Genomic DNA, 19,648 nt, shown 5'->3' with positions numbered 1-19,648 from the left:
TTTAAGCAGAGACCTGAAGGAGGTGAGGGGGGGCTGTGTAGGTATCTGGGAAAGAGTGATCTAGGCAGAGGGAACAGCATATGCCTGAGGCCCTGAGATGACGCTTTGCTTGGTGGGTTAGAGGGACAGTGAGGAGGCCAGTGTGGCGTGAGTGAGAAGAGGAGGGGAAGAGATGAGGGCAGGGAGATTGTGAACTGCAGGGAATACTTTTATTCTAAGGGACATGGGAGTCACGTAGGGTTCTAAGGAAAGGAGGGACATTACCTGACTCAGGTGTTCATAGGCTCTCTTTGGCTACTGTGGAAGGAACAGACTGGGGGTGGTTAGGGCCAGAGCTGGGAGACAAGGACAGTGGTCCCTGGTCCAGGTGGGTGGGTGGGTGACACTGGGGGCTCTTAAGATGTGGGCCCTAGAGGAGCAGGAAATGGTTGGATTCTGGATACAATTTGAAGACCGAGCTGGTAGGATTTACTGCTAGATTGACATGGAGGGGGGCAAGAGAAAGAGTTGGAGAGGATTCCCGGATTTGGGCCTATCACCTGGAAGCTCAGAGCAGGTTGGGGCAGGTTGGGGAGCCAACAGGGAGCTGGTTTGGGGGGCATGTTCTGTTCAGGGTGCCACATGGGGATATCAAGGAGGCAGGTGGCTCTCCCAGTCAAGAATCTGGAGAGGGATCCTGGTAGACTTCCAAATTCACCCTATGATTAAATTAAGACTGGGAGCTCTGAAGGGTACTGGAGAATGCAGGGACTTGGGGCAGAGAAGTCGCTTGCAGAATCACAAAACAAGAATGACAGGAGGAGGCTGTGGTCTGGGGACTGGCTGGTACATTAATGAATAAAGCCATGGACACTGATGGGGTCCTTTCAGAGGGCAGAGTTTGGGAAGAAGGAGGCAGGTGCGATCAAATCTTGTTTAGCCCAATCCCTGGCAGGAAAAGTCAGGCTAATAATGTTTAAGTAAAAACCACTAACATTTTATGAGCACCTATTATATATCAACACTCTAAAACCGTTATTTCATCCCCATAACTCAATGAGGTAGGCACTCACATCTCCATTTTAAGGAAAGAAAAAAAGGCAGGGCACCCTGATGGGGGCCTCTCAGGCAGTGGAGGGAGGGAAGTAGGGCTGGTTGGAAGGACCGCTGTTCAAAGAAGCTGGAAGAATCCCTCACCCTTAGCACAGTGCCTGGCCCACAGGAGGCGCTCCAAGCCCCAGTGCCAGATGTGAAGGCTGGCGCGCAGTAAGCGGGAACCGGTCAAAATCGGACAGGTGAAGTCCACACGCGGCTTCGGCAGACCCGAACTGCTGCCTGCCTGCCCTGTCGGGGTTTGTGTCCCTGTCCTTGGGGATCCTGGGCCTGTGGGCCTCAGGCAAGACTCTCCTCCTCCTCGCCAATGGGGCTGGGCAGCCAGGGTGGAGCCGGTCCCCGGGGCGCGGGCATAGGCACAGTGGTGAAGGGCTCGACGGCGGGCCCCGGGACGGGCAGCTCGGAGCCGGCGGGGAGCTCCGGCTCTGGCTCCCGCAGGCCGGATTCGAGCAGCTGGTCCCCGCAACCGCACTCCGGGGCCGCGCCGTCGAGGGCGCCTGCGCACGCGCAGCTGGCAGCTGTGGACGTCTCAGACACGCAGCTGTTCTTGCGGCGCATTAAGGACAGGCGCCGGCCCAGCAGGCCTCCCGCGGCCATGCCTGCGCCTACCGGCAGGAGGCGCTGCAAGAAGTCGCCGTGCGCCTCGCCCAGAGGCCCGTCCACGCCGTCCAGCCGCTGGAACTGCATGTCCTCTTTGGGCAGCCTGTCAGAACGGACAGTGGCTCAGCGTTGCGGCCTCGCTCCTCTCCTTGACTGACAGGGGACACGCTGCTCCTCCTGGTTCCACCCATCCCTTTGTCCCGCTTATCCCAAAAGACTTTGGTCCTCCTCCAGGGAGCCTGCTTTTATCCTCTGGCTTTGGCTAAGCTCGAACTTAGGTCTTCAAGCCTCAGTTGTGACTGCCGCGTCTCTGGCACTGCCTCTGGCCGCCAGTCCAATCCTCATAGGCTTTAGCCCTTAGGTTAGTCCCCAGTTTGTGGCCGGGTCCCAGACCTTGACTCGGATCCCTGCCCTCGACCCCCATTCTAGTCCTCACGGACTTTAGGTCTTGGCCCCGAGTCTCCAAATTGGCCCTGGCCTGGTATCCCATAGTCCCTTCAATCGGATAATCCGCGCAGGGCCAAGAAGACCCTCCCCCAGGAGGCCCCACCCATCCCGCTGGCTCACGTGATATCGAAGGTGGAGCCCTGGAACGAGGGCTGCTGCAGCAGAAACGCGGTGGCTGCGGTGTAGGGGGCGCGAGCCTCGGTTGCGTCCCAGTACAAATCCTTCTCCAGCATGGCCAGGTCGTCATACATCTCGTCCACGGCCAGCATTGACACCTGCGGGCGTGGACATGCGGGGCAGGGTGGAGCTTGGCAAAGCGCGGGAACCGCGGGGTGGACCCCTCAGGATGGGTTAGGTGTATGGTGACCAAAGGAAGAAGGATGGTTCAGGATCCAGGCCCGGGCAAGTCTTGGTGGGGGTGGGGCCAAGGCTGCTTAGGGAGCCCGGGAAGGTCGCAATCCAGTCTCACTTGGAAGTTGCGGTCGATCAGAAAGTTGGTCTCAAAGTCATCGTCGTCCTCTCCGAAGGGATTGATGAGCTGCTCGGCTACCTGAAGGGGGAGGGGATGGTTAGGTAGAGCCCTGAGAGCCCCTGCCTATCCCAGCCCGGGGGTCCCTACCTCAGGGCCCCATCCACCTTGAGCCAGCCCGCATAGAAGAAGAACTGCAGCAGGGTGAAGATGGGCACGCACAGGTCCAGGTTGTGGCCTTGGTAGCCCTGAGCTGGGTCCAGGAACTGGCGACCGATGAGGCAGGCCAGGAAGTAGCTGTACACAGCGATGGTCACCACCTGGGGGCGGGTCGGGTCACCAGGTCAGGGTTCTCGCGGTCTCAGGAGGTCTTGGAGAGACCAGGACTAGGAAGGGGCATCACTGATAGGGGGTCTTAGCTGACCCTCAGTCTTCCCTTGAGAGCAGTGCGTCAGAACGTCTGAAGCCGGATTTAAACGGAGGCATGGCAGGGTTACCTGCGTATAGACAAGCGGTACGCTGATCCAGTCGTAGTGAAAGAGCATTCCACACTTGCTCCGAAACACAGTCAGCTCCTGCACGCAGATACAAGTCATGAGAGAGCCTGAATTGGGAGCTCACACGTGGGGATTAGGTGTGGGTCCTTGGGATGGAGGTGAGTGGTTACCTGGTGGGATGTGGGCGTGTGCTTCTGGGCCTCCAGGGAGAGTATTTAGTGGTGAGTGTACATCTGGGGTAGGGGGCACTATACGCCTGGGAGTCGGCCCCCTAGAGATAAGGGTGCACCTGGGGGCTGCTTGGTAAGGGTGTTGGGACTCTGCCTCGTGGGAGGCGCGCGGCAGGCCTCCGTCTGACACAATTCCGGGGAGGTGTAATTTCCCCGGAATTTTGCATGAATGACCTCCTGGCGGGCCCACCTCAAGCAGCAGTTTAAGGGCGCTGTTGTCGCGGATGCGGCCCTCGCGCCGGGCCTGCGCAGCCAGGTTGGAGAACCAGACGCAGGGTACCCAATACTTGTTGTAGGACGAGTTCAGGTTCTCGAACTTCTTACGCTCCTCGCGGGTCATAAATCCTGGAGGGGTGAGGTCGGGGTTACGGGGGTTACTCGCCCCGCCCCCGTCCTCGCCCCGCCCCCGCCCCGCTTCAGGCGGGATCCTCACCCGCCTCCACTACGTGGTCTATAGTGGGGAAGCGCTTGAAGACCGCGGTGCTGACCGAGCGCAGGATAAGCACAGCTGAGAGCCCCGCGTAGCGCATGAGCGTGCGCCGGTAGAGGCGGCCCCGCTCGTCGCGTCCGTGCACCGTGCCCGCCACCACGCACATGAGCGCGTCGGGCAGCGGCATGCACAGGTACTGGTTCCACCAGCGATGCACCACCAGCGTCACATAGAAACCTGCGCGACAGCCGGGAATGGGGGGCTAAGTGGGGATACTAGGGCCAGGTCGTGGCAAGAGGGATGATAGGGGATCTGCACCAGAGGCACCAGGGGAAGGAAGGCTTATCACCCACCCACCTCGCCGCCCCACCTGGGCTAGGAATTTGGGGGTCCAGCCCTCCGGTCAGAGAGGCTGGAGCAGGCTGGGTCATCCTGGCTGTTTGTCACCTGGGATGTGGGATTGGGATTTCATTACAGAGGTGGAGACACAGGACCTATGTCAGGGGCACATAGGCAGGTTGTCTCCCTGGGCACAGGAACCACCTGAAACAGGCGGCCGGGGTCACGTGAAGTCACTGCCTTGTCAGAGAAATGTCCTCCGGGCTGGACTTGAGAGGATGGAGTCATATGGGGTCACTGGAGGGGGTCCCTGGGGCCCAGGACGTGTTCTTATGCAGACACAGGTGGGAGACCCTGAGATGACCAGGGATAAGCCTATCAGATGACACGGAGCTCTCATGGCTTACTGTAACCAGGTGACACCCAAGATCTCTGGAAATTGGGGCCATACCTGGCATGAAAGATGCAGAAATGGGGATCTGTTGGGGTTGGATTTGAGGGGGAATGGGGTCTCCAAAAGGCCTGGAAATGGGTTTCTCAGTATTAGGGGAATGGGGAACTCAGGAGCGAACGCACCCAGCACGAAAGAGACCGGGATGAGACTGGCGTACTGGTCACAGTAAATGACGAGCTTCTCGAAGTAGCGCTTCTGCCCTTCGGTCAGCACGAAGCTGCGGGGGGGGGGGGCAGGGGGTCACGGGAGAGCCTCCCTCCTGGACACACCCAAGATCCCTTCCCTAGTCCCCGCGGGCCGGCGCCCCCCGCCCCAGGGCCGCCTCACCGGTAGGCGGCGCTCAGCGCCATGTAGAGCGCGAGGAAGCACAGCAGCTCGCGCCACAGAAGTTTGTAGATGCTCCCGCGCCACAGCAGCAGCAGCTGTGAGAAGCCGCCGAAGCGCGCATTGGCCACGCGGGCTGTGTACGTGACGGTCATCGCAGCGCCGGGCCGGTTGCGCGGAAGGAGAGGGGGCTGAAGCGGACCCCAGCCTGTGGGCGGAGGAACGGTTCCCCCGGCCTGCGGGAAGGGGCGGAGAGGTGCGGGCCGAGTCAGCTTGGCCGTCCCTCCTGCACCCCGGCCTCCTCCTCGGTCGCGTCCCTAGCCCAGGTTCCGGTCTCCTCCCAGGCCTGCTCAGTACCCTCCCCCAGCCCCCAGTCCTTCCCAAGCCCCCTCTCACAGGCCTCCCTCTTCCAGGACTCCTGGTCCCGGCACCTGGCGTGTACCTCTCCTGTCCCTTTCCCTCCATCCTCCACTCCCAAGACCCTTGGCTCCACCGATGAGCCCCAGCAGCCCTCTATGCGAGCCCATCCCCCCCCCCTTACCTGGGCTCCATCTACAGCCTTCCCAACTCCCTGAGTCCCCAGCACCTCAGTTTCTAGAGTCTTAGGACTCCAGCTCTTCCCCAGCCTCGACCCCCTTCTTCAGGTCTCATCTCTGCCCGTCCCCCACCCACTCCTACAGCTCCCAGTCTCAGCCCGTCCTCCACCCCTGCACTCCCTTCTGAAGCCCTTGGAAGCCCAATCCCCAAGCCTCCAGTTCCCCAGGGTCCTCTCCTCCGGCTGGTCTCTCCCCTGCACAATTCCCCCAGCCTATCCACCTCCCCACCTAATTGCCCTGGCTCTGCCCCTTCCCCCTTCTCCTGGACCCACCTTGACCTTTCATCCGTCCATTCCCCTCCAGCCTTCAGAGCCCTCAACTCCCCACCCTGAGGAGTTTGATGGATTCCTGGGGACCCATCTGTCCTCAGGATCCTCTGGTCCCCCAGGCCTGGGCCCTTCTCACCTGGTAGAGAGTGCAGAGACAAACGGGGCCAGGGACAGAATGGGCAGGTGACTTCAGCGTTAGGTGGGGCTGAGGCCAGACCCTGGGGGGAGGGGGCTAGGGAGTGGGCGTGGGCAGCCCCTCCCTGGCCCGCCCCCCCTTGGCTGCAGCCTCAGAAGTTTGTTTGGAGAAGTCTTGCCAGTTTGTTACCTGGGGCAGGGGGAGCAATCCACCCCGTCCTCCTTGCTCCTCCCTGTCTCTCTCCCAGTTAGTCACTGGCGGTCCAAGGGATCTTGGACCTAACCTGGGGGAGGGGACATTGACTGTCTCCTTCCCAGTTCCAGAGACACACACACACACACTGCTCAGCGAGGCTGTGTCACTCCACAGCCGCCTGTAATCACACGCCGTCACAAGGATGCACATAGAAATACACACAGTAGACCCAGACACAACTTCGGCTTCTTTTAACACAGTCTCCTACAACCGTGGTAACCCAGAGGGCAGTATACACTGTCACAAAGACTGACAAAGTCACGGAAGACAGGCATCTCTACCCACCCCCAACATTCAAATATGGGCAGATGGACCCTAACCCACCAGGCTCTCGGCTCGCAGTTATCCATCCATATGGTACTCCAGACAGCCACTCAGGAGCACACGGGAAGGGACCTGGAACCCTGCATTCCCTCATGATCGCACCGTGGAACGAAGACACATGCAAGGTCACACAACCACTAAGCACACACCCCAGAATGCCTTCACACACACAACTGCATGTGGTCACACAGGAGGTACCACGCACCCATTCCTGATGGCTCCTGCACAAAGACTGACTTGTGGTCACGCACTAGATGCAGGCACATCTGCCCTCAAAACAGCGGCACATGGTCCTGGGGTCAGAGCAGGGTCCTAAACACACTCCTACAACAGAGACCCCTCCCCTACAGTCCACAGACCCTTCTAACCAGATGGGCTCATGCCCATACTCCACCTGATGAAATTCACCTGCATTTGCACATCAATATATAAGGCACTCTCTCCCCAATGCCCCCTCACTGCAGTGTGCAAGCACCCACACCCATACACACACCTCAGGTCTCAGATACTCAGTATTGCCATGAACACACAAGCTTGGGGACACAACGCCTTGGCCTTGTCCCCGAGTTCGGCATGGATGCAGACAGATACTCCCCCTTCACAGACACACCTACGAAGGGGGAACTCCCAGCCTGACACAAATAGCCCCCTTTTCCCCCAACATCAAACTCCTAACCCAGTGTGGAAGGTGTGGAGGCTCAGAGTTCCAACCCCAAGAGGGGCACCCTCGAAGCCCCTTGAGGTCACTGTGCACACTAGGAGTGCGGATGGCCCGTTGCAGCCCCACCCTGCAGCCCTGCCAGCCAGGACACTGTGTTCCCAGCCTGGCAGATGTCTGCCCTGCCCCGGGTAATTAGGAACTGGCCCAGGGTGGCCACCCTCAGACCCAAATCTCCGCTGTCCAGCTGCCGGACAGCCCATAAAAGGGGGTGAGGGAGTGGTGTGGCTAGCTTCAGGGCCTGGGGGAGGGTACAGGCTTCGAGAAGGTCTCGGTGCCTGACCAGAGGCCCCCACTTTGTAGGATGCGTTTACACACACTACAGCTAGCCCCCCACCCTGTGTTCATCCACCCTCCCCCAACTCACACATGTCCCCACACACTTCTGATTGCTGGCCCCCCGCTGGCCCCGGGGCAGGTTGCCCGGGCTAGTTCACATGCTTAATTGTCACAGTGAATAATAACAAACACTCCTTGGCGGCTACGTGCCTGGTGCTCTCGTGAAGGCACTGCTTAATTTCATCTCATTGAGTCCTCCCAAGCAGGCGTTAAGAAATTGGTGCTTTTGTTATTCCTACTATCGAAGTAGGGAAACTGAGGCTCAGATGACACGGCTTATTTGTGGGACAGCTGGTTTTTGAACCCAGGCGGTTTGGCTTGGAACGTGGGGTCTGTCACAGGTACACCACCATGTTTGTTTACAAGGGCCACCCCAACCTGTCCACACCTGTCTGCACACACCCAGTGAACAGTGGTGGGGGGGGGGGGACACACACGTCTAGGCTTGGGGCTGGGTTCCCCCTACACGCACACCCTGGCACACCCATGTGCAGCCTGAACACCACTTCCTGACTCATGAATGTCCTCAGGTTTCCTCTTTGTCCCCTCAAACCAGCTCTGGCTTGGAACTTGCAAATCTCAACGTCACTGCCCGTCTTGGGTCTCTCAAGCAGGGATGACACTAGCTGTCCAGGGAGTGGCAGAGGGGAGTGAAGGGATAGGGAGCCCGCTAAGTGCCTTCCAAGCTGGTGGGCTAAACCCTTCCAGGGTCTGGTGAATTTCGCCATGATTCTGAAAGGCCATACTTTCTGTTTCCATTTTAGGGATAAAGGGACCGGACCTCAAACTGCAGGAAGCATGCTGCCTATCACTCAGTGAGGCTGCTCTGGAGGCAGACAGGACTTCGAGGGCCCACCTGACTCAAGTCCTCTGCCATCCTGCCTAATTAGCCCCCCTGTTGCAGCCCTGTGCTAGGAAGGGCTGATGCCATCCCATGGGAACAGGAATTGGGGGGCGGAGACTGTTAATCCTCAGTCTGGCAGGCCCAACCTCTGCCCAGGGCGCCCACTAATTCCCAAACCAAACAGCAGGCAGTGCTGGGCCAGCTGCTGGCCTAATCCGTTCCCCACCAGCCTAGTGCTGGCCAAGGGGCCTCCCAGTTCCCACGCTCTGAACCTCAAAGGAAGTGGGCAGATGCTCCTCTTCTACTACAGGTTTTATAGCCCCAGAAGAGACACCGCTACCCACGAGTTAGAAAAGGACACCTCCTTACTGAAGATACCCTCCTTCCAAAATTGCCATAATAAACACACGTCTCTATTAGATCTCTGTTGTGACTTGGTCTCTCTAGATGTACCATCTTTGTGCAGTGTACAACCTATGCAACTGTACATAAAGATCTGACCCCTAACCTCTCTGCATCAACATCCACAGTGGTTTAAGATCATTTTATTGAGGGGCGAGAGGCAGGGAGAGGTGGGGAGCAGCTATAGCCCCCTCAGCCCCACCAGGGGGAACAGACCTCCTCCCCGCCCCCCGCCCCCCGCGTGGCTCCCCCTATACTATGGGGGGGACTTTGTGCAAACTCTGCCCCCTGGGGGGGGTGGAGGGTGGGTGTGAAATGGCAGCGACTAGGGCTGGCAGCAGTGCTACTGGGCACTGGGGGGCTTGTAGGGCTCCAAGAGGAGGGCAGAGAAGGTGTTGACCTTGTCCGCCCCCCGCACCTCGTGGGGCAGCAGCGGCAGCTTCACAATGTGGAAGTCTTCGTACAGGTCTTCCATCTGTGGCCAGGGCATAGGGCAGATGGTGGTGGTCAGGGGGTTGCAGGGCAGGGACAGATGTGGGTCAATGGGAGGGATCAGGCTGGGGACCTCCCAGGATCAGGGGAGAATGTGGGGCAGGGACTTCACATGCCGATAGCTGGGAGTGAGACCAGTGAGGTCAGAGATCACTGGGCTGGACTTCCCCCTCCCTGGGGTCAGAGGTACCCAGGCCAGGCCAGCTACTGTCTTCAAGAGCCAGAATCAGGGTGAGGAGCAGGAGACTGGGGCAGAGGATCAGAAGACTGGGTGGAGTAAAAGGTCAGAGAATGCAGTAAATGATCCGCGGGGCCTTTGTTGGGCTCGACCAGGCCCCAACTTCCAGGGTCAAAGGTGTGAGGGCTGGGCAGGCAGTCGGGCATGCACACCTGGTCCAGGTACTTGGCCTGAATCTTGTGGCGGGCCTCACACATCTTGCAGGGCTTCTCGGGGTCAGGGAAGACGAGCTGGTTGACGATGATGTTGTGGGTATCAATCTTGCATTTGGCTAGCTCCTGAATCAGCCGCTCCGTCTCGTACAGGGACAGGAACTCAGCAATGCACACGCAGATGAACGTGGTCTGCTCCTGCAGGGCGTGAGAGAGGATAGCGAGGGGTAAGTTCTGGCCCTGTCCCCATCCCAAGCCTCTCACCACCCGCCCGTACCATGACTCACAGGGTCCTTGAACTGTTCACTGACAGAGCGGATGACGGGCAGCGTCTCCTCTAGCTTGGAGGCCAGCTGGTCTGCGTTCATGTCCCCTAGGCCCAGCATGTTGCACATCTGTGGGGAGGACGTGGGAGGCTCACAGCCTACCCGGGGTGCCTTACAGCACCTGGGATGGGGACTCAGTGAACACCAGGGGGACGACCTCTGACACCTCCCCGGGTTAAAGGCCGTTGAGCCGACCACAGGGGTCAACCCAGCTCTGCCATTTCTGGGGGATTGTGGCCAGGAGGCTTGACTTCCCGGAGCCTCAATTTCCCCCCATGTAGACCTTACCTCCAACAGCTGCTGTACTGAGGTACAGGTCCCTGGAGGGGGACCACACACCACCAGGGAGAGGGTGGTGGTGGCGTGCCTAAATGTGGGGGCATTGGGGCTGTCGTGTTGTCATGCTAATAACAACCCATGGGACACTCATATGGCCGCCATTTGACAGACAAGGGAGGTGAGGCCCAGAGAAGTGAAGTGACTTGCTTGAGGTCACAGAGCTGTGTCACACCAGACTGTAAAGCACTTGAGCCTGGGCCACGTGGCTCTTGAACATGTGCTTTCAAGCTCTGTCTGGAGCCCTCTGTGGGTGGGGGCAGGACCTGAGTCCTGTGGAGTAGGCCGACAGCGCCCTCCATCCCCGCGGTGAAGACTCATCCCATCCGCTGGGAAGCGCGGACTGAGGGCGTGTGCGGGAAAGACCTCTGTTACTGCGCGTCTGCACACTCTGACGCGGGGTGGCCTGGACGCCCCAGGGCCCTGCCTGCCTGTGAGATGAAGGGGCTGATCTGGTTCTTGATCTGCATGAGGCGGCCAAGGCCCCGCTCCACGATGGTGGGGAAGTTGAGCAGCCTCAGCGTGTGGCCTGTGGGCGCCGTGTCAAACACCACCACCGAGAAGTTCATGCCCTTCACCAGCCTGTGGGGAGATGAGGGTCAGGCCCGTTTGCCCCCTTCCACCCCAGCCCCCGGCAGCACCTGCCCCTGCTGGCAGGCCCTGACCTCATGACCTCTGCGTAGCTCATGGCCTCGTCGATGCCGGGGAAGGCGCTCATGGCCTCCTGCATCATCTTCTTGCCCATGCTTAGCATGTTGTCCTCCTCGAAGAACTCGTCAGGCAGTTCAGCCACGCCAAGGCTGGGGTCAATCTCCTGAGGGCCGAGGGGTCAAGACTCAGGCTGCTGCTGCTGCCAGGCCTTCCCACCCAGGTGCCAGGCCAGAGAGAGCCCGTGAAGGGCCCCAAATACCAACCTTCATCAGTTCATGGCTGGGGATACCCTGAGGTGCCATGGCCCTCCCCTAGGCACGTCGGGTCTCGTGTGGTCACCCAAGCGGTCAAACCATTTCACAAACAGAGGGAAAACTGTCAACTGCGATCAGTGCCCCAGAGGGAAGTCAAAGTCCATGGCTGTGCCCTCGCACTGTCTGTTCCCCAACTGGGGCCCCAACCTCGTCCAGATCGTTTCTCTAACAGGAGCTCTCCCTGACCATGCTATCTAACAATGTCGCTCCAGCTCCCCCTGCCCTGCCCTCATCTCTCCCTAACACCTAGCCCCTCCTCACATGGTTTACTCGTCACGTTCATCACCTTTACCAGCTGTCAGCACTGCAAAGACAGGGATTTTTCTGCCTTGTTTATTGCTGTGTCCCTGGACCTGGAAGTGTCTGGCCCACAGGGGATCCTCAACATGTATGTGGAATCCACGGAGGGATGACTGTCCCTAGAGTGTCTGGTCTGCTCTGGACTCAGTGCCTCTCTCTCCATCCTCCTCCCATGTCACCTCTTGGTGACTTCACGGGTCCCATGGTGAAGCCCCCGACTTGCTGGCCTCAGAGGTCATTTCCCTACAGGGAGCATGCCCACCCATCACCCCTGACAGTCACACCCTTGATGGGTTAGAGCCAGTAACTGGGCCACCTCTAAGCTCCCACACCTCATTCTCTGACCTGGGCCACCTGGCCTCCTACCTCTTTGGGCCATCTTGTCCCCACACCCCTGCTCCATTGTTCACTGTCGGTGTCCCTCGTGGCTGGCACCCTTATCCAGCCTGGGCTCCACAGGGTGCCTCTGCAAACTCTCCCTTTTCCCTCTGTGGCTGGCAACATCCCCCCTCTAGTTATTCCCAGCTCTCCGGTATGGCTGCAATGAGGTGAACTTTTGGGGAACGCACTTGAATAATTCCCACGTTGCTCCCCATTCCTGAACCCAAATCTCCCAACAGGCACTCAAGCCAGTCACACTCTTGGGAGTTTCTTCTTTGTCCTCAAACCCTATCCATCCCATTCACCCCCTGCTCTCTGCTGAGACCAGTGCTGTGCCTGATTAGAAAAAGAAGCCACTGGCTGCCAACACCCTCATCTCCCCGCAGGAAATGTCCCTGTGCCCCCGCCCCCCCGCCCTGCCTCCATGTCCTGGGTCTGTGGGCTGAATGGAGCTCACACCCACCTACCTGCCTGAGGACCGTCTCTGCCAGCATCCTTGCTCCCTCCCGCAGGATCACTTGTCCCTCCCTGTTGGAGCGTTTGCATCAGCGAACAAATATGCGCTGGCATCTCCCCCCCACCCCCCAAAAGCCTCCTTAACACCACCCACCCTCCTCTCCCTCCAGCAATGACCCTATTTCTCAGCCCCCATCATGGCGATCAGCTCACCCACTCTGGGCAGGCTTTTGTCCCCCACTCCCACAGTGGTTTCTCTCACCCAGTCTGGGCAGGCTTTTGTCCCCACTCCCAGAGTGGTCTCTCTAAATCTGATGTGCCTGCTGGAGCCCACTACTGCTTCCTGCCGAGTCCCTCTGTCCTCCTGGGGCTCAGGAGCTCACAATGCCTGGCTTCCTCCCACTTCACCTGTGGCTCCTTCTTGGCCTCCCTCACTGGTCCTGGTGCCCCTCCTCACCAGCTGGAACCTCAACGTTGATGTGACCTTAGTTTGTTTCTGGGCTTCTCTGTTCTCTCTGTTCTCCTCCACTCACGCAGCTTTAAATACCATCCTTGAAACAATGACTCCCAAATCAACGCCAACCTCTTCCAAGCTCACATAACTCAAATAACTAAACCACTGCCTGGCGTCTCCACTTGGATGTCCAGTGGGCACCTTGGATTCACCGAGGCCAAAATGGAATTCCTTGTTTGTCACTTCGAAACCTGCTTCTGTCCTAATCGCCCCCCATCCTGGCTGTCCAGGGAGCCAAGAGACATACTTAATTCACTTTTCTCCCTTGCCCATTACAACCAAGCATTTGCATTGCTTTAATTCCAAAACACCTTCCAGATGTGACCACTTCTCCCAACATTCTGCCCCCATCCGAGTTTCTCTGCACGGCAGTCACAGGGAACTTTTTGAAAAATGAATCTGGCCGTGACATTGCCCTGCTTAAAATGAACAGCTTCCTATTAAACTTGGAATCCAATATAACTGCTCCCAGAGGCCTTTAAGGTCCTATACCATGTAGCTGTGATTGACCTATGACATCTCCTTCCCTCCCCTCGTTCACTAAACTCCGGTCACTCCAGTCTCCTTTCTGCTCTCCAAACATTCCTCACTCGTTCGCCTGTGGGTATGATGAGGAATGATGTAGAATGGGCAGGACATGGTAGCTGATGGCAGGTGTTCACAGAGAGGGCCTGAAGGGCCTTTGCAAGAGTTGGGAGCTGACCCGGTTCCACTCACCATGGCGAAGAGGTTGTCATAACCTTTGACCTTGGTAGGCACCTTGGAGAACTTCTGGTCAAATGCATCGGAGATGTTGTGGGCTGGGTCCGTGGAGATGATCAGAACACTCTCCCGCCCCTTGGACAGCTGGACTGCTAGGCTGCAGCTAGGCAAGGGAAAGGTCACAAGGCAGGGAGTGAGGGGTCAGGCTCTGCTCCCTAGGTCTGCAAGGGGTTATATAGGGCCCAGGAGCAGGGGATCTGCATCAACAGGGGTCTTGAGACAGAATATGGGTAATTGTGGAATCAAGACTTAATCCCTGTATAGGGATCCTCAGACTTCTGACCCCTTTGCGTGGCTACAGTTCTAAGGTTCAGCTGTCTGAGTCGGCCTGGCCTGATGCCTGCTGCTTCTTTGTTGGCACAGAGTGGCACAGTCCAGCTGTCCAGCCAGCCTAGCGTCACCCTGTGCCCCCTCCCTAAACGCTAAGGGGTCCCTTGCATAGCCCGCTAAATTCAGGATGGTTCAGTCCACTTGTTCAGGATAATTTGCCCTAGGGACCCCTCCCCCTCCTCCCACTGACTGGCATAGTCTAATCACGTGCCTCCCTCCACTCCCGCCTACCACCTCTACCCCCACGTGGCCAGAGAATGGCAAGGTTCACCAGACTAGGATAGTTTGCTCCTCCCCCTAGCCCGAGCTCGTTCTGGTACCGTCCAGCTGACTGGGACACCTAAATGCTCTCCTGCCTCCCGTGCTCTGGGTTCAATGTGGTTCCGCCCTTGAGCCCCAACGGGGGCGGTCCAAAACAGAGGGTTCCAGGCCTGCATTCAGGCAATATCTTCCATTTGCCCCTGGTAACTTCTGGGAGTACGATCCGGAAGACCCCGGTCCAGCCCCATTGCTCCGCTTGCGGTGGAAGAGCCAGTCCCGAGCCTCCCCTTCTCCCAGTGGTACATCCCACCCGTCTTCCCGGTCCCCGCCGCAACTTCCTTACCTGCAGGTGGTCTTGCCAACGCCACCCTTGCCTCCGACGAAGATCCACTTAAGGCTGCGCTGCTCGATGATGTTGCTAAGCGTGGGCTCCAGCGGCTCCACATCAGGCGCATCCTCGAACTCCTCTGCCTCAACCCCCCACCCGGCCACCCCTGCCGCCATCTTGGAACCGGCTCACGTGATCAAGCGGAACGCACCATGAAAAGAACCCACAGTGAAAATTGCCTAGCACATACCCATCGAGTCTAGGAGCCTGAATTAATTTCCTCATGGCCTGATTTTTAGGAGATAATAGAAACTATATTTCTAATGTCTTTCGCTTCTAGGGTTCACTTAGTCGCCCTCTTCTCTAAGTTTTTTCAAAGACTCCCCCTGCCGAATTAACATATTGGTACTTCTCAGACTACTCCCCTTCTCTGATTGGTTCCCAAGTCTCGCAGCTCTCCTTTCATTGGCTACATTTTTTCTCACTTTCACCAATCATTCTCACGTCCCGGTAGCCGCCAACCTCGCCTTAGCAACCAGCCAAACACCCAGTCCATGCCCCTTCCGTGAAGTTAGATCCGAGGTCCGCCCTGGCCTGACTCCATAGGTTCTACTTCATGTCGATCATTTGTCCTTATTCTCCAAATTGGGTCCCAACATCGCCTCAGGTCCGTCTCCTCTGCTATCCAATTGGCTGTGAGCCACCTGGCTCTTGACGCAAACCAACCACAGACGAACCGATTAGTTGGCTGAAGACAGGTCCCTGGACTGCAAGTGGGTTAGAGAACAACTCCAGTTGTGGGCAAGGTCTGCAGATCTTCGTCCAGTGTGCTCTGAGCCCCATGCTGGACAGGCCAGGGCAGGGACCACACCTGCAACTGCGCTCCTCGTCGCAGAAGGGACCCTATTCCCGGAAACCTTCTTGCACTTTGCTCCCTGTTCGAGGGGTGACTCCAGCGAATTCCCTGTTTGAACCTCTGCCCTGGGCAGCAATACAAGCGGGGTCCCAGGCCTTTGGCGAACACTCTTAACCTTAGAGAGACTATAGCCTAAAAATACCCACGACTTCATCTGAGTACTGCAGCCCATAACACCCAGGTGGGGACCCCAACTCCACGGAGCCAGCTGTATTCCCATTACCAAATGAGAGCTCAATCCGAGACAGGTACCCAACCAAACCAGAGATACTCCCATTTCTAGTCGTGTGTGTGTGTGTGTGTGTGTGTGTGTGTGTGCGCGCGCGCGCGCACGCTTAGGCTAAATATGCCCTCTAGATCGAATTCGGGACATCGGTTTCGAAGTGTCAATTGAACACACAGTCTCAGATGGGGTCCTTTCCCTCGCAGAGATTATCCCTGGTGCCAGAAGGGGATCCTAGCCCCGGAAAGCCAACGTGCCCCCAGTTTCAAGTGGGAACCTCACTCCGGAAAGCCAGTCTCAGACAATGGTTCCATTCCCGGGGAGACTGCGCGTAACACCTGCCCAGACCTAGCTGGATTATAAAAATTCGCGTGGCTGGCCGGGCGGGCCCGCGGCGTCAGGTTTTACCTCTTATTCGCCCCGCCCCTTATACTCCGCCCCTACTGCGGACGCTTGAGGGCCAGACCGCTCTTCCCGGCATGCATTGCCCGGGACGGGGCAAGTCGGGCGCCAAGCGCCGGGCCGGAGCCGCCTTCCCGGAGTCCTTTGCGCGGCACCTGGCGACAAAATGGCTGCCCGAGGGAGACGGGCGGAGCCTCCGGGCCGGGAGGCGCCGGGCCCCGCGGGCGGCGGCGGTGTCGGGAGCCGATGGGCTGAGTCGGGGCCCGGGACGTCGCCCGAGAGCGGGGACGAGGAAGCGTCGGGCGCGGGTTCTAGCCCGGTGTCGGGTGGTGTGAACTTGTTCGCCAACGACGGCAGCTTCCTGGAGCTGTTCAAGCGGAAGATGGAGGAGGAGCAGCGGCAGCGGCAGGAGGAGCCGCCCCCGGGCCCGCCGCGACCCGACCAGCCTGCCGCCGCCGCCGCCGCCGCGGGCCCTGGGGATCTGAAGAGGAAGGGCGGCCCGGGCCCCACGCTCAGCTTCGTAAGGAGCCGCGGGGGTGGGGGCGGGCGCCAGGGCCTGCCTTGGCAGAGGGAATCGGGGCCCGAGAAAGGGGATCGGGATCCAGGTCCACCCTCCGGCCCCGATGAGGGGGCCGTCCGATCGCCCGCTGAGGATCCGGAACCTGGATTCTCGACGAGAGGTCTGGGGGCGGGGGTGGGGTCCCCCGGAGCCCGCCTGCGGGGACCGGGAGCCAGGGAATTGCATTCTAAACAGCGCTCCGGGGATGGGGAAATCAGTATACCGGGATTCCTATTTGAGTGGTACTTAAACTTGGATACTGGGACCATCTCCCACTATGGGGAAGAGGGGCAAATTCAAATCTGTAATCTGAGCTGGGTGGATTATAGACTCAGCGCTTACTGTGTGACCTTAGGATATTTGCTCTATTTCCCTGAGTCTCATTCGTCCAGTGTCCATTTATTGAGCACCATACCTTATGCTAAGCATTGTGCTGGGTGCTGGGTGTGCCGTGTTGAACATGACAAGATCGTTGCTTTCCTGGAGTGTCTGGGCTGGCCTACCCTCAATTTTCCCATTTGCAAAAATGGTTACCATCGCGTCTTGTGATGTGATGAGGGTTCTGTGAGGCCATCCCGGAGGTTAATACTGGGTTTGTCTTATAGGAAGAGCTAAACCACCAGTGGTTTTTGGTTGGGAGTGAACACCCCCCCCCCCCCAAGCCCCCTCAATTTGGCAGTCTGGGGAAATTTTTGGTTGTCAGAATTGGGGGAGGGGTGCTGTTGACATCTCTGAGTAAAGACGAGAGAGGCTGCTCAACGTCCTACAATGTACAGGATGGCCCCCCGCCCGCAAAAATGATCCAGCTCAAAATGTCACTAGTGTGAGGTCAAGAAACGCTAGGCTAAATAAATGGCAACTATATTGATGGTCAACTCTGAGCTTGCTTTGTTTTTGGTATTGAGATCAAGTCCCTGGAGGCCCTTGGCTGGCTTAGTAGAACATGTGACTCTTGATCTCAGGGTCTAGAGTTCAAGCCCCACGCTAGGTGTAGAGCCTGTTTAAAAAAAAAAAAAAAAGTACTGATAAGTTTCTTTAATAACCAAAAAAAAGGGGGGGGGAGAAAAAGACATAGCTAATTCACAGACCAGATATTAATTTGTTCAGAGATCAAGTCCCTGTGGTGTGGAGAAAAGTGTTGACTTGAGAGTAACAGACTGGAGGTCCAGTCTTAGCTCTAACAGTGTGATTTTAGGCAAGTGATCTAACCTCTCCAAGTCTGGGGATAGTCCCAGCAGCACAGGTTACTAGGTTACTTGATGCCCGGCTGAGGGGGTAGAGATGGGATGATGTCTGTAAAGCATGTTGCTGCCCATGGACACAGAAAGTGCTCAGTCAGTGGGAGAAGGTGGAGGACCAGGATGAGGTCTAGAGTGAACTTCTGTTGAAGGAAGGGAGAGTGTCAGGACCTAGGTTCCTGGCTTGGTGTAAGAACCAGAGGTGGAAGCTGAGTGACTCTTTGTGAGTGGGAGTAGCAGTAGTTGATCACTGCCTTTTTCATTCTCAGTCGAGGGGCACCCTTAAAGAGGCCAGGCTGGGTGCAGGGAAGACAGCATCGTTTGGGGGGTAAGGATGCTGCTCTGTGACTTGGACCCATCTGACCCTGAATCTAGTTCCTCTGTTTGCTGCCAATCAAGGGAGAGCCCTCTTCCTTCTCAAAGATGTGCCCTCATCTATAAAATGGGGATGGTTGTAACCTTCTTCTTAGGGCAGCTGTGAAAGTGAAGGATGATATATCCAAAGTTCTTGGCACAGAGCTTAGCATACAGTGAGTGCTCAGTAAAGGGAGCTGTTGCTGCCTGTGTGGTCCCTGCTAGCGGATGGTAGAGGCTTCAGCCTGAAGAGTGAGGACAGCTTGTCCCCACTGATGTGGGGGTTCTTCTTGTTTTGGGGAAGGGCAGCCCAGGGGCCCACGACTGCCAGGGCATCATGGGCCCAGGGCAGGCGCTAAGAGTCGCGTGTGCTCCTCTCTGATTGCTGCGCAGGTCGGCCGGCTGGCGGAGCTGGGCGCGGCGTCGGGACGGGCCACCGGGCCGGGCTAGGAAGGTGTAGTGGGCCTCAGCGCCGCCAAGGGCGGGCCCGGCTCCTGTAACCGTTGCAGTCTTCTGTCCCTTCACCCAGGTGGGCAAGCGCAGAGGCGGAAACAAACTAGCCCTCAAGACGGGAATAGTAGCCAAGAAGCAGAAGACGGAGGATGAGGTGAGCAGGCTGGGAGCGGGGGGCCACCCTCGGTGCCTTTCCCTTCCAGCCTCAGTACCTGGCTGCTGAGCCCTTTCCCTTTCTGTCCAGCATCTGGGGCCTTGGATGTGGTGTCTGGGTGGGGGAGGAGGGCTCTCAACAGGATCCCCAGATAAATTGAGTCTGCATATCTTTATCTCAAACCCAGGACTTTAAGGGTGACGTGGGGTGTGTGTGTGGGGGGGGTGTCAGCTGTCTCAGGACAGTCCTGACCCCAGTTCCCGGCCTCCTCGGTATCCCCTTGCAACCCCTATGTGCCCCCCCGCCCCACAGGTATTAACAAGTAAAGGTGACGCGTGGGCCAAGTACATGGCAGAGGTGAAAAAGTACAAAGCCCATCAGTGTGGCGATGATGATAAAACTCGGCCCCTGGTGAAATGACCCCCTTCCCCCGCCTGCCTACGGCCTGGGACTCTCTGCGATGTACATAACTATTTAATGCAGCGGCAGCGGCGGCAGCCTTTCCCCCCCAAGGACTTCTACACAGAAGGAAATCGAGATGCTTCCCGCAGCCGCGGACGATTCTCCAGGACTCTTTTTTACCTTGAGCACTTGCCTCCTGAGACTTATAGAACAGTGGTTTACTGTCCCCTCTCCTCCCACCTCCTTGCTCTCTCTGGCTCTTTCTGTCTTCCTCCCCCCACCCCCACCACCCCCTCTTAGCCATCACTTCTGGGAAGTAAAGAACTTGACTTAGTGCTGGA

The 19,648-nt window shown here is 57.9% G+C and overlaps 3 protein-coding genes across 5 annotated transcripts; 1 reads left to right on the top strand and 2 right to left on the bottom strand.

Moving 5' to 3' along the window:
- Positions 1-1,331: 1,331 nt before the first annotated feature.
- On the bottom strand, positions 1,332-5,037 carry BEST2 (bestrophin 2). Its single transcript, XM_026491157.3, has 9 exons — positions 4,886-5,037; positions 4,681-4,775; positions 3,769-4,002; positions 3,526-3,680; positions 3,106-3,183; positions 2,776-2,928; positions 2,609-2,689; positions 2,260-2,414; positions 1,332-1,795 (listed from the first exon to the last, which is right to left on the bottom strand). The coding sequence occupies exons 1-9, from the start codon at positions 5,035-5,037 to the stop codon at positions 1,372-1,374; spliced, it is 1,527 nt and encodes a 508-aa protein (XP_026346942.1). The 3' UTR covers positions 1,332-1,371.
- A 3,855-nt stretch (positions 5,038-8,892) lies between these two features.
- On the bottom strand, positions 8,893-14,988 carry GET3 (guided entry of tail-anchored proteins factor 3, ATPase). Of its 2 annotated transcripts, XM_026488142.4 has the most exons (7): positions 14,622-14,988; positions 13,643-13,790; positions 10,975-11,123; positions 10,741-10,891; positions 9,935-10,042; positions 9,648-9,845; positions 8,893-9,240 (listed from the first exon to the last, which is right to left on the bottom strand). In XM_026488142.4, the coding sequence occupies exons 1-7, from the start codon at positions 14,780-14,782 to the stop codon at positions 9,109-9,111; spliced, it is 1,047 nt and encodes a 348-aa protein (XP_026343927.1). In that variant the 5' UTR covers positions 14,783-14,988; the 3' UTR covers positions 8,893-9,108. The 2 variants fall into 2 exon arrangements, with proteins under 2 accessions (XP_026343927.1, XP_057167528.1); XM_057311545.1 differs by having other exon boundaries at positions 8,893-9,845; positions 14,622-14,817.
- A 1,246-nt stretch (positions 14,989-16,234) lies between these two features.
- On the top strand, positions 16,235-19,648 carry TRIR (telomerase RNA component interacting RNase). Of its 2 annotated transcripts, XM_026488149.4 has the most exons (3): positions 16,256-16,667; positions 18,828-18,905; positions 19,218-19,648. In XM_026488149.4, exons 1-3 carry the CDS (start codon positions 16,314-16,316, stop codon positions 19,323-19,325), a joined length of 540 nt encoding a protein of 179 aa, XP_026343934.1. In that variant the 5' UTR covers positions 16,256-16,313; the 3' UTR covers positions 19,326-19,648. The 2 variants fall into 2 exon arrangements, with proteins under 2 accessions (XP_026343935.1, XP_026343934.1); XM_026488150.4 differs by lacking the exon at positions 19,218-19,648 and having other exon boundaries at positions 16,235-16,644; positions 18,828-18,904.

The sequence above is a fragment of the Ursus arctos genome, unplaced genomic scaffold, assembly GCF_023065955.2.
Source record: "Ursus arctos isolate Adak ecotype North America unplaced genomic scaffold, UrsArc2.0 scaffold_14, whole genome shotgun sequence".
NCBI lineage: Eukaryota > Metazoa > Chordata > Mammalia > Carnivora > Ursidae > Ursus > Ursus arctos.
This window is presented reverse-complemented; position numbering and strand designations above follow the sequence as displayed.

Coding starts and splice junctions, on each gene's coding strand:
- GET3 (XM_057311545.1), bottom strand. CDS start 14,782: ATGGCGGCAGGGGTGGCCGGGTGGGGGGTTGAGGCAGAGGAGTTCGAG. Junction 11,124..13,642: donor ATGACAACCTCTTCGCCATG/GTGAGTGGAACC, acceptor CTCGGCCCTCAG/GAGATTGACCCCAGCCTTGG. Junction 10,892..10,974: donor AGCTACGCAGAGGTCATGAG/GTCAGGGCCTGC, acceptor ATCTCCCCACAG/GCTGGTGAAGGGCATGAACT.
- TRIR (XM_026488149.4), top strand. CDS start 16,314: ATGGCTGCCCGAGGGAGACGGGCGGAGCCTCCGGGCCGGGAGGCGCCG. Junction 16,668..18,827: donor CGGGCCCCACGCTCAGCTTC/GTAAGGAGCCGC, acceptor CCCTTCACCCAG/GTGGGCAAGCGCAGAGGCGG. Junction 18,906..19,217: donor AGCAGAAGACGGAGGATGAG/GTGAGCAGGCTG, acceptor CCCGCCCCACAG/GTATTAACAAGTAAAGGTGA.
- BEST2 (XM_026491157.3), bottom strand. CDS start 5,037: ATGACCGTCACGTACACAGCCCGCGTGGCCAATGCGCGCTTCGGCGGC. Junction 3,184..3,525: donor CCCTTAAACTGCTGCTTGAG/GTGGGCCCGCCA, acceptor ATCTGCGTGCAG/GAGCTGACTGTGTTTCGGAG. Junction 1,796..2,259: donor GGCTCCACCTTCGATATCAC/GTGAGCCAGCGG, acceptor CCGTTCTGACAG/GCTGCCCAAAGAGGACATGC.